At 35.8% G+C, this 13826-nt stretch overlaps 1 protein-coding gene across 1 annotated transcript; it reads right to left on the minus strand.

Annotated features, from left to right (window-relative positions):
- Positions 1-8887: 8887 nt before the first annotated feature.
- Positions 8888-12840, minus strand: LOC145682721 (uncharacterized). Its single transcript, XM_081754109.1, has 2 exons — positions 12673-12840; positions 8888-10264 (listed from the first exon to the last, which is right to left on the minus strand). Exons 1-2 carry the CDS (start codon positions 12781-12783, stop codon positions 8888-8890), a joined length of 1488 nt encoding a protein of 495 aa, XP_081610235.1. The 5' UTR covers positions 12784-12840.
- Positions 12841-13826: the final 986 nt, after the last annotated feature.

A 13826-nucleotide genomic window follows, 5' to 3' on the forward strand; every position in this document is an offset into this window, starting at 1 on the left:
AATTTTTTTTCTATGAACCAGTAATACATACAAAAACTTCACATTTCCAAATGAGTTGAGTTGATTTTGGGTTTAACGTCCCGTTCAGGAGCGAGGCTATATGAGACGTGGACCTACTGATTAACGTGGAATCCGAACCACTTGAGCTCCCGCCGGGAATCGAACCCGGGTCTTCCACGTCACAGGCGCGTACGCTAACCGTTTAGCTACGGAGAAGCTCCATTTCCAAATGAAACTATATACATTAAGGGGTCACTTCAAAAATATGGGGGCAACTTCCCCCTCCTGCTCCCCTAATCGCCACTCCTACCCTCAGGGTTATACAAATGATTTGAATAGTATGTAAATAGCACTGAAGAGAAATAGCAAAAATATCTTCCAAGTAAAATAATCTTGTATGAGTAAAATACAGGATTCGAAACAACGACAATTGTGCAAACAAAAGAAAACGTTTTCAGTTTAATCTCCCAGGGTTATGCTCATTAGGCTAAGGGAGACAGATGGTTAAGGCAAGAGAATAATAATAGCAGAATTGGTGGAATGATAATGAGGGAGGAAAAAGGAATTACGGAATGGAACGGTATCTTGTGCAGTCGTGCTTAATGTATTGATAACTGTTACATGAATAGAGAGTATAGGTAATTTATGTGCCAAACTTCATGGCGAGTATCTTTCGTAACTATGAGGAAACAATAATTTCTTATTCGGTATGGCAATACAAAATTTCATAGAAGCTGCCAGAGAATCGAAATTGTTCTAGTATCACGACGCAAAGCATTCAAAATAATCCACGCAATTGCTTATATAAATAACAAATCAATACCAGCTTCTCAAAAACATTATCTATTATCGAAAAGCGCGATATATATATATATATATATATATATATATATATATATATATATATATATATATATATATATATATATATATATATATATATAAGCGGTGACTGTGGTAAAGCGTTCACCTCCAGTGCTTGGGGTCCATGATTCGATCCCAGCTCGCGCCGTGTGAACTTTATGGTGGACAAACACTGTGCTAGTGGGTTTCCCCAGGGTTCTCCCGTTTCCTCCCACTTTCTTCATTCCGGCATTTCATTCATTTCTCATCATCACCGTCTCCTTTATCCTAACCGGCATAACCGTAGGACTTAAAACTTTAAAGATTTCATTTCATTTCAGTCTTTTGAATATAGGGAAGAAAACGGAAGAAGAAGAAGAGATTTTAAAAACTAGCTTTTCAATTTTTGCTTTAAGTATTAAGCTCTGCCGATAATTATTTAAAATCAACCGATACCGATAACAATGATACGAATTTTAGGAATGATCCAAAAAAATGCATCAAAATATTGCGATCTTGTTCAATAATTAATTTTTGGATCAGGGACCGCAAAATTTTTGAACGACCCCTAAATCGAGTTTTCGTATTTGCTACGGAATAAGCACATCAAACTGAGTTAAGTGATAATTTGGATTTGGCTACACTGTGTGGTTTCTCCAGGTATAAGGCTTACAAGAAAATTTTTGGTTGAAATATATTGAATCTTTTGATTAAAAAAAAAAATCTTTTCCTTCTATTCCTAAGCAATAGAACAAAATATGGCCACTCTCTTGCAAAATCCGTAACTATGTTTCAAGACTAAACTTTAAATGACGTCATCACCCCATATTTTGGTCCCCCATTTGCAAAATACATTTATTAACAGATACCTCCAAGATGTGAGAGACAAAATCTTCACTTTCAAGCAAGCACATACTTTCTACAGTATTTTTATAGATGTTATATTGAGTGTAAAAAATGGTTAATATTTTGATGGTGTAGTTTTCCCTTTTGGGGTCAAATATTACTTTTAATTGTTTTGTGGGATGGTATACATAAATCTGAACGGTATTGCCAAATAGCATTCTCGTGCGAATTCTGGTGATAGGCCCTATATGAAGTAAAACCAAACTCTTACCTTTATTTCTTGTCAATCAGTTTTCGACTTTATGAGCGGTATTACATTGTGAGCTTCTATACATAACAAGTATTATTCTTCCCGAATTGGTTGACAAGCTACTGTATAACAATTATTGTTGGTTCAAAAGATCCATATATTTCAATCCAAAATTTTCTTGTACGCCTTATATCTGTAGAACTACATATATTGTAGCCAAATCCAACTATCGCTGAACTCACTCGTCAGTATGATGTGCTTATTCCGTAGAAAATACGAAAACTCGATTCCGTTCAAAAAAATTGTGATTCCTGATCGAAAAACTAATTATTAGGCACGATCGCAATATTTTGATTCATATTTTTTTTTAGTTTTCCTAAAATTCTTGTATTCCGTATTTATCAATAGGCAAAGAGTTGACTGTTTTAATGATTTACCAAGCTGTTTATAATAGAAAATCTCAATGCTATTGGAAATGAAATGAAATCGTTGAGTTTTACGTCCCACGATTATGCCGGCTAGGCTAAAGAAGACTGTGATGATGAGAAATAAATGAAATGATGGGATGAAGAAAATGGGAGGGAATGGAAGAATCCGAGGAATCGGACTCAGACGGTATTTGTCCATCACTAACCTCACTTGCTTTTACCAAATTCGACAGTTATACAATATCCAAGACAGTTAAAATTCCAAAGGCTCTCCCACTGGAAATCGAACCCGGAACCCCGTACACCAAAGGCGGACGTGTTAGCCACTAGACCAGCAGGAGGCACTTTGGCCCCTGCTATTGGAAATCTTTACATTGCCTGCTATTGGAAATTGAGTATGATTAATAAATGTATCCAAGTAGGAATAGTTACTACAGTGGAGTGTCTTGATGTTTTAAAATAAACTGTTTTGAAGCTGTGTGTATAAATTCGCCTAATTTATTTATTGACTTAACCTCGTATTTCATTTCAGTCGCAAAAGCATGAAATGTTAAAATGTTATCTAAGCATGAATTGTTAAAATCAAAGTTCCAGTCATGATGGTATGTTTGATGGCGGATTAACCATAAAAAGTGAGATTGTAGGAAATTATTACGCAATTTTTATCCATAAAATTATATTTTATTTCCTCAGTACCGGTATTGTACAAAAGTGTTGACAGAAATGGAAAGAGAACTCTCCTTTCTAAAGTAATTTGCTACACAATTCACGTACAATGAGTAGAAGCTAAAAGAAAGACAAAATAGGAACGGAAGAAAAAGGAAAATATAAAAGACATTTTTATTGTGAAGAAGATCTAACTTTAATGTGTTCTTTCTTAAAATAAAACATTTTAAAAAATAATAATAAAACGAAATTATTATTTTGGCAGAAGCTAGAGTGGTGGTGGTGCTAGTCGCTAGTGGTATATTCTCTCTCTCTCTCAGAAATTTATTTCTCCAGGAGAAGCGAGTGGATTCCGGTCTTCCACTTCCATCCGCTTTATTTCCATACAGATAACAACACTCCTCACAAGAAGACATAAAAAATAGCTTTATTATTACCTTCTCTGCGGTTTCTCTTTTCGAGGACTCATATTTCTTCTTTTCTCAGCATAAATATTTCGAGTTTAATTTTACTCCCTGACAACAAAGGTATTCCAAAAATGTGTTCGACTTCTCTTTTTGACGCAGTTCTGAATGTCACTCAATAGCCGTGTTGCAATTAATTACTTTCTTGTTTGAAAATTTATTTAATCCTCAGGACACAGGTTAAGAGAGTAGGACACTCTTTTTCTGTGAGGTGAAACTTTATGTAGTTCAGATTCCATGTTAAGCTGCGTATTACACGAGATTTCGATGTCCCATACAGTCTCGATGTTGAAATGGAAATTACGAATCCAAATAACATACATTAATCATCATTATTTTTATCTTCATAAATATTGTGTCATTAATCGACTGGCCTCATGCAGCTATTCTTCCATATAATGGTGTCACGACAAGATACATCATGTCATCATTTTACCGTAAACTAGTGCCACGGTATAATACGGAAACGTTTTCTTTTTTAACCTTCATTAACCAAGCAGAGATGACGAAACACGAATAAACCAAATCTATTTTGGGGGGATCGCACATCGAGACAGATTCTGTCGTTGTGAACACGGCATTGAACCTCCGGGATCCATAGGTCATAAAGTTAGTTTAGTTAATGGGCTATTTCTACCCACATAACAACTACCTTATCACCTTTCTATTTTCTCTACTCTTTCTTTCACAGATGCTAATTTCACTTATTTTAAGCTAGGCTAAGCTTATTTCCATCACTATTCGTAATGTACCCAGGGACGTAATTTAGGGGGGGTAGGGAGGGGAATTTTCCCCCCAGAGTTTGAGATTTTTATAGATTTTATCAATAGAATAGTAGTAAGTCAGTGAAAAACGCGAAATTTTACTTATTTCAAGGGGTTTTGCCCCCCAAGCTAAATCTCAAATGACGCTACTGAATGTACCCGTTCAACTTTTGTTTATTTCACTTTCAGGCATCCTGTTGCTTGAAGTTCTCACGCTGCAAAATGCAATTCTTGAATCCCGAGTGTCTAAATAGCACATTGCGGCTAATATTTTCTCTTCACTTTTTTTTTTCGCTTTAAAATATGTAGACAACTTATCTGTGACACTATCTCCGATGAACGTGGAGTAAACATATTGAAAGACGAAGAAGAGTATTGATTTTTACTAAAAAAAAAAAAATCAGGATTTTACCTTCCATATTTCCATTATTACTGTCAAGATCTATAGAAGTTTTTCCCTAACAACGTCCCTTCTCATACATTTTTTTTTATCTATTTGTGTCCGGCATGTATAAGGAGGAAAAAATGTATTTCCTTCTTTAAAGCCATTCCTTCCTTTTGCTTGCGCATCGGAGGTATATATATTAGGGAGTGCACCCGTTTTTGTACGTATACACTATCCAGAGCAGCTAGCTAGCAGCAAAAATAGCAATACTTTCACCAACTTTCTGCCCGTCACGTTTCCGTTTGGGGTTAAAAGAAATAGTTTTGCAAAGGCAATAGTTTAAGTCGATTTTCTGAAGGTTGAAGGAAAGGGATTCACCAAGCGAAAGAATATTTCTAAAAGAATAAAAACATCCAAATTTAATTCAAATTAAAATATGCATGAGAAAAATCTCACAGAACGTTCAGGCGTAAGTTGATTCGTCTCTCTATCTATTGACAGAAATCAAAGCAATAGTCCAGAGATGGAGGGAAAAACTTTTTTTTTATATACATCTACATGAAAACTCTGAGCACAACACTGTCTTTTTCAGAATTTTCCAGACAAAATACACTATTTCGTACAAACCCCTTTTTGTTGGATCTGTTTTGCAAAATAAACTTTATTGTTCACATAAGGAAATGAAAATATACTGTTTTGTTTCCATTTAAATAAATTTAATGAAGAACTTCGCGCTCATTGATGTGCCGATCCTTATCCTTGATAAGAGCTTTAAAAATCTCAAACATTTGTTTGATACAATTATCCAACTTTTGGGATTCGAACAACTTTGAAGAGCACTTCATAGCTATTCAGTATTCGTTGTAATGTCTTCATCTTCTGTCATGTGAAGTTCATCCCACAAGAGCTTGATGGATGACAAACTGTGAAACTGTGGCAACTAGTCCATTTTTGCAATTATGTAAGCCTGTTATTTGCTTTGAAAATAATTAGTGCATATCTCGCGAGAATGGTTAGGACTGCTATCCTGTTGTAGTACAAAGTTGCAGCCGAAAATCCACGTTCCTAATGAAATTGAATGCCTCACTTAAATGTTGTGGTATACGTTTTTGTAAATCCTTTTGTTGATTTGATTTAAATCGTCAACTTGATTGTCTGTAAAACAACCCCTATCCTTTCTGTGTTTTACTGTAGATATATTACACAATCAGGATAAAAGTGCTGTTCGAAAGAGCGACGCATAAATATCTGGCGTTGCTAACCTAACAGTTGAAGTTAAGATACGTCGCCGAGTACCCTTTTCCATTGTTCATCGGTCTCGTGTTTCTAAGACTACCTTTCTGCAATGTCCCCTACTCAAATCATAGTTTCTTTACTGTAATCGCATCCCCAAAACCCTAAATCTGCAGGTTTTGGACCCCGGTTCCATCTGATATTGAGAACGGCTCTATCCATAGTTCTGCTGCTACTTCCGGAGCGGTTAAACGTCTATTCCGTTTGCTTGTAGTTCTAATGAACCCATTCTTACGAGAAGTTATTATTTCTCGTAGACCGGTTTGTCTCCGTGCAATGTGTCACACCAGTTTGTGACTGTCTTTGAAGAGTCAGACGCATTGTCCCAACTGATATCTGCAACCTCTAAGTGACTTTCCGCAGAGAATACTCTCTTCTTTTAAAATAACCACTTGAACACACAAGTGAAAGCAGCACGATTCCATGGCACATATTCACACCAAACTTTACACATATACGACACGATTGAATAGCACACACACACAACTCTTCGTGCTAATAAACAGACAACTACTGATAAGATTCATACAAACACCAGCAGATGTCGTTGAAACGATCCACTACTAGACACAGTGTGACGTTAGTTGTCTGTTCTTTATTTATTTGTTTACTACAAAACGGTTTTACTCAATAAACGTGTTTCAATGTAACAAGTTCATGCATTTTGGTATCCTTATATGATCAACGTTGTTTATTTTACAAAACAAGACCAATAAGGAACAATAAGAATCAATTCATTAATATTTATGTAATACATAGGGATAATGGGACTTTATGATCACTCTGTATGTTACGTCCATTTCTAGTTTCAATACTTATCCTCATTAAAGCAAAAATGCAAAAGTGCTAGGCTTTTTTCATGTGGATTTAACGTCCGAGCAATAGATTCTACCTTCATTCTTATCTCTGTATTAAAAAGGGAATGATAGGAATTTACTGCTACTTCCGATTCCTAATTGAATTCACAGACCTGAAACTTTAACACAACGGTTTCCAACCGATGTGTCGCGACACACTGATGTGTAGCGCAGTTTCATAGGGTGTTTCGTGAAATTTTAGAAGTTAAAAGTCAGGAAACATTTTTTAATAATTAGTTAAAATCAGTTTTGAGACAGAATGTAGCAATCAACGTCTACAGTGGCAGTTACAATATTAGTACTACATAGAGAAATCTGTTATCAGTCGGAAAAGGTTGCTAATCATTGCTTCATAGATAACAAAATAGATTCCGTTCATAGATATCTAAATAGATTCCTTGTTTTAAAAAGTGTATTTTATGGCTGCTTTTAGCCTTTATTGTTTCAATTATATTTGGAATATTGATCCCCATTAACCATAGCAACTAATTGATAACAGGAAATGTTATATATATATATATATATATATATATATATATATATATATATATATATATATATATATATATATAAGGTAGGTGGAAGGAAATCGGGTCTCTTTTATGAAAAAAATCCACCTATAGCTCTTACAAAAAGTGATGCAGTGAACCCATTTAACCCACCTACGCTGTGAATGTATATATTGGATCAGTGATGGGATAAATTAAATCACATACTTTTTGGCAATCAACTTCCACAATTACACTTTTCATACAAAAGGCGTTTGCGCATCATTCGTGGCGATACCTTTTGCAAGGCTGAACCTGTATCAATCTCCATCCAGGTGACTTTTTCTCATGAGAGCATGGCAAACGGATTCATAACTTCGGTCTTCATTGTCCGTATTTGCACTAGCAGATGCGGGTTTTCCTCTTTGGTTCATCTCTCTCTCTCTCTCTCTCTCTTTTTGTCTCCCTTTTCCACTTCGTTCTTGCGTGATGCCAGACGAAATGAAGATAAAGAGTTTTCATTATTTTTATGTCTATTTTTCGAGAGTAGGAAATCAAGAGTCCGTTTTGTTTTCGAGTCTGAAGAGCTGGTACGAATAGGATTGGAAATTAGTGACAAGGTAGAGCGAGAGATGTAACAGAACTGTTTTTTGTTTCACTAACAAATTGTGAATGCAGAATAGCCAGTGATTAAATGAGTAAATGCGAATGACCTCAAATTCTTTTACAGTATTGCCTGCTATTTCTGCATAATTCCATATTTTATGAAGACGCAGCTGAATTTTACTGAACTCTTCCATGACTTAAAGAGATCGCTGGGTTCCAATCCTAAGTTATTCTTGAATATATTGGGCATATATATGTTACCAACTGGTAATTGTTGATTATAATTATAGTCATATTCATGGACTAGTTCTCAACTTCTCACTATATACTTCAAAATTGTCAGATATTTATGCTAAACTAGCAGAATATCCGTTCTTCGCACGGGGAGAATACGTTTCATTTTGGACATAAAGGAATGAATTTGGATTTAAACAGCATCGGAAATGTCACTGTTCATCTCAGCGACCCCGAAAACTTTTTATTCATCACTAATAACGGTCATTTTTTATTATTTGTAAATATCTCCTCCCCCTCCGCTAAGTTGCACGTCAAAGTGAAATAATAAAATTTACCCCAGGCTCGAACCTCATCTATACTGAAAATTTGACATTGATCGCTCGAGTGTCAAGAGTTATTTAGTCACAAAAATAGTTACTTTCATCCAGTTTACCCTGAAATAGTTATTCGTAACTAACTTGTATTTAGCGTTTTTTATGTACCTATATTTTTATGGTGTATGCATGATCCAATAAAACTTCATGATTAGAATTTAAATATATTTGCATGTAGAATAAGCTTATTTTATAACTAGACTTCGGAATTTTAGGCACCAAAAAGTTTAATTTTAGGCGCCTAAAATAGGTACTAAAAATAGGAAAATAGGCGCTAAAAATTAAAAATAGGCTCTAAAAATAATAGTATAAATTATTACATACCCCTTTTTATTAACATCTTTTGTTTTCAGTGAATCAGGTGATTCATTCAGTACACAACTTGCTCATTCGTAATTTTGGAAACAGTAAATTACCAACAGTTTCTCAAATTTTTCGACTGTCAATCTCTCTCTTTTGTCTGTAAGGATCATCTTTGCTGCCGAAAACGATCTTTCCACTGAGACAGATGTTACAGGAGCATACTTAAATTTCGATACATTTTTCATTTCCACTTCGTCGGGGATGGTTTCATCCTCTCCCATCAAAACTTTCCCTATACGAACCAACACAAGAAATCCCTCATTCTTCTTCACTACACTTTCCCACTTACACTGCACTTTTTCCCCAACTTTCCCCGTAGCACTTTGGATTTTCTTTTCGGCTTCGTTAACTACTGACACCTGTTCACTAAGTGGCTTTCCCGTAGCTTCCAACTTAGTGATCGTCGTAGGTAAGAATGAAAAATTTGACTTGATATATACAAGATCTCTTTTGAGAATGGGATCTTTGAAAAGTTCCTTCAAAACTGAAACACTTGCAATGTTTTCCACACCAGGAAGTTCGCCAACAACACCAGCAATAGCGTCCAAGTTCTCTGCGTAATACAAAGCTGCTTCAAGCCATGTTCCCCAGCGCGTTAGGACAGGTTGTGGAGGAAGAGAAATGCCAGGCAGTTTTTCTTTAAAGACAGCGATTCTCGATGGGGCTTTGCAAAAAGTTTTTTTCATGTTAGAAATGAGGGCATTGACTTGAGGAAATTCGTTCCTGATTGTTTCAGAAATTCTATGAAAAGCATGTGCTACACAGGTAACATGGATGAGGTTGGGGTAGAAAGGTTTTAGGTTCTTAAACGCAGCAATCATGTAAGAAGCTGCATCTGTGCAAAGAAGAAGAATTTTAGAATCATCCACACCACTAGGATACAGAAGTTGCAAACTTTTGTTCACGGTGTAAGCAATTGTCTGGGCACTCACTTTCTTAATTTCCTTGCTACTTAACAAGTGAGGAGTTGAAGGTCCATCTTCATCAAGTTTTCCTACAATAACATTCACTATGTATCTATTGCATGCATCAGTAGTCTCATCGACGCCTACCCAAATGCTGGAATCGCCAATATCCTTTCTGATTGTATCAAGTGTATTGTTGTATTCAGAATCCAAACACGTTTTCCTGAGTGTTGACTCACACGGTATCGATTGCTGGCACCACTTCTGTAAAAACTGTCGGAATGTTTCATTTTGAAGTGTGTTCCATGGGATGTTGGCAGCGACAAGGGCTCTAGCAAGATCCGCATTAAATGTGTTCGCAGTTCCAGATTCAGATCCAGATCCAAAAGGCTGAGTTAACTGTGTCTGTTTCTGTTGTTTCTTCGCTTTAGATTTGGCAAGATGTCCAGCACCATCAATGTGTTGCTTTAAGTGGCACTTCTTTTCCTGAGAAACCTTAAAAAAAAAAAAAAAAACGCTTAGAAATATATTTTCAAATGCTTCTTACAAAACTAGTGAAGATGGTGGCGTTTTAACTTTAATTTCGGTTTCAAATTCTCTAATTTTCTTCGTGTACATTGCGACTAGTATTTTCAAACGGGTCAGTTCGGGTCAGCTTATTGTTGGACACCCTCAGTAACGGGTCGGGTCAGGTCAGCCTAACTCGGGTCACGAGTCTGGTATCGTTAGACCAACTCAGTTCACCAGTCGGGTCGGGTCAAACTATCTCGGGTGACCCGACTCGACCGGTGAACTGAGTTGGTCTAACGCTACCCGACCCGTGACCCGAGTTAGGCTGACCTGACCCGACCCGTTACTCGAGGGTGTCCAACCAAAAGTCGACCCGAACTGACCCGATTGAGAGCACTAATTGCGACAACTACCATCACTGTTTGCTTGCCTTTCTGGTCGTAATGTGCTTTTTTTTTTTTTTAATCGGTGAACGTTACATTATTGATTTAAAGTTGACAAAAAGGCAAACTTGTTGGTCTACCTCGTTAAAGACCAATATACCCCAGTCCCATTTCGAATCAGAACAGATCAAATAAAAGACTAATCGATGAGCATTTTACTTCAGAATAATCCCCAATTTACAGACAGAAGCAATAAAATTGTATATCAATATCTGAGAAATAATATTTAATTTTAAGCACTGTAACTAATTTAATTTTAAGCACTATATTTTATTTAATTTCGAATGCTGACACACTCCAACTTGGCAAAAATTAAAACATAATTTGGCAATATTTTGTTTGAGATTTGGATGCCAAAATAATTGCATGAAAAATTTCAAAATATCGTCCCTTTAAAATTTTCTTTAAAACTGTAATTTACAAAATTTTTAACTGATTTGAACCAAATTTTCCCCAAAATATGATTAAAATGTTTCAGTGTGAAAATCAGTGACCTGTCAAAAATTTAAAATAAGGGCCGTTTTAAAATTTCAAAAATTCAAAATTTTTGCAACTATCAACTGACAGAAACCAAAGTTAGAACGAAAATAAAGTATTAGCAATGCCTTAGTTGAGCGTGAACATCAGCATGATACAATAAATAAAATTGGCGTTTTTTAATTTTTTTTTTTTTTTGGAAATTAGTTGTCTCTTGCGGCCCTGCGACAAAAGGTGTATGGATATTCTTCATCAGGAGAGAGAGAGAGAGAGAGCAATCGATTAGAATTCCTTTTTTTTTTTTTTTTTTGGCTTTGGGGAGAGAACATCAGAGACAAATTCTTCCTTTCTTAAGATCTGTCCTAAAATAAAATTATCCGCAATTGTAATTCTTGTTAGACGAGTGTCAGACTGTTCTTTTCTTGCCCCTGTGTGGAATTTATTTGTCTGTAACTATGGATGGAAATCAATAGCATCTTAAGACAATAGACAGTAGCACCTCGAGCAAAATTGATAAATATAAAAACAAAGAGACAAACAAGTTTCTGCTTCGTAAAACAAGTTCTGAGACAATCTATGAACCTCAAACGCCGTTATTTAACTATTAACAGATCTTTTCTTTCTTTTTCGAGAAAAATAACAAAAAAAAAAAAAAATGGCCTTTAAACATTTTTCCTATCTTTTATGCTTTTCAAGATATTGACATTTCTAGTTTTTCTTTCAAACTGAAATCCTCGTTTTTAGATATTTTCGGGATGAAAGGATATATCCAGTTTCCTTAACTTTTTAAAGATAATCAATATTGGCATTGCACATTTCTTCTTTCAAACTTTTGGAACTGTTGGCATTTAAAAAAAATTGAATCCCGCCTTTCTTAACTTCTTTCGTATTTTTTTTTTCTTTTGAAAAACGAGATAGCAAAAATATGTTTTCTTAAGCTCCTGAAACTGTCGAGTAATTGCTGGCATTAAACATTTTTCTCCGAAAAGAGGACCCCTTTTGGAGTTACTGACACAATATGTCAACTTTAACTTACATTGTTTTTAACCTTTACCGCTTTTTTTCGGGGGGGGGGAGTCCTTCGGAAAGAACCGAGAATGCCATGTCCGCTTTTCTCAAGATCCCCGAGAATCCCTAAAACTGTTGAATGTGTAAGTCTAGACACTTTCTTCCATTAGCACTTTCAAAACCATCGTTCATATATTTCATTTAAGCAGGCTGCTAGAAGTCTTTACATTTTAAAGATTTTCCTGTGTTACAGGATTATTTTTATGTTTTTTCTTAACTGATCTAAATTCCATGTAAATTAGATTTTCACGAGTTCAGCAGCTCAGTAACGTTGTCTCTTAAAATAGTTAACCTCCCATTGATAAAGGTTTTACTTTAGCTAGCTATACAGAAACAAGGAGGGGGGGGTGTACAATTGATTTAATTAAATTTATAAATTCTGTAAATAAAAATAGCTTTTCTTACCTGCTTGCTGCACAATGGACAAAAGATTATTCTTCCATCGTATGTTAGATCTGGAAATTCTTGCAACCACTGGCGAATCAAGGTACTTTTTGAAGACTTCTCCTTTGGCATTGTTGCGTATGATACAAAACTTCTTTTTAAGAATCCTCAAGATCTGTGACTGGGCTGTAAGCCGTTGAGTCCAATTGTTCATGCGTTGTAGAGACGATGTATCGTTCTTGAACTACGTGTTTAAGATAAATCACTGCACTGACCCGAAAATGATACATGGATGGATACTCCAGTCAACTGAACCGCGTCACTTCATGAATCGTTTCTGTTCGTGGACTTTGGTTTTTCCCAAATATTGAAAGCGAAGACCCGAAGAGATTCTTGCTTCAATAGAGCTGTGTGTTGATTTGTGAATGTGTGTGTGTAAACTATTGTCCAAATTCCAGAGAGCTGAACGGATCACAGAAGAGCTGAAGTGAGCCGCTACAGAAGAGAAAAGGTGGAATAGTTCCAAGAATGCAGAACGGCAGGGAGGGGAATATTGGTTACTGCGATATGCACTTAGCAATAGCTTTGGTTTTGCCCCTGGGGAAAGAGAGACAGACAGAAAGAGATAGAGATCTTTCAGTACAGTGTCTGCAGGATGCAAAGGGATGGTTTGTCTTTGTCTTTCACAAATGGGCTTGACCTTGAGCAGAAATAGCTCAACTTTTAGAAACAATTTTTTACATACAACCACCCTCTGCGTTTCACTTCTTCATACGAGTTAGACTAAAATTAGCCTCGACAAACACACTCACTCTGCCTTCAGATTTGTCAATTAAATTTCACTCAACACTAAAAAAAAAGTTTATTTAAAAAATACAGGAATTTTGTATTTTTTGCAGTTTTAGGCATTTTTAGGCCAAAACGGCCAAAATAGGCGCTAAACTCCATTTTAGGCATTTTTAGGGCACTTATAAAGTGTTTTAATAGGCTTAATTCCTCATGATTCGTAAAGATCCGAAGTATTTTTTACTTCCTATAAAGGGAACAAAATAGGCATTTGCCTTAAAATCCGAAGTCTATTTATAACCCATGGAAACTTAAACTTGCTGCTGTGCTGACGGTCACAAGAGTACACTGTAAAAAATGAGGTGTTGAAACAACACAAAATGACTACC

Source organism: Thermobia domestica, chromosome 1, assembly GCF_964235325.1.
Source record: "Thermobia domestica chromosome 1, izTheDome1.hap1.1, whole genome shotgun sequence".
In the NCBI taxonomy this organism is placed as follows: domain Eukaryota; kingdom Metazoa; phylum Arthropoda; class Insecta; order Zygentoma; family Lepismatidae; genus Thermobia; species Thermobia domestica.

What these genes read in the sequence shown, in the direction of transcription:
- LOC145682721 (XM_081754109.1), bottom strand. Translation starts at nt 12,783, where the DNA reads ATGCCAAAGGAGAAGTCTTCAAAAAGTACCTTGATTCGCCAGTGGTTG. An exon ending in GTCCATTGTGCAGCAAGCAG is followed by an intron (nt 10,265 to 12,672) that starts GTAAGAAAAGCT and finishes TTTTTTTTTAAG; the next exon opens with GTTTCTCAGGAAAAGAAGTG.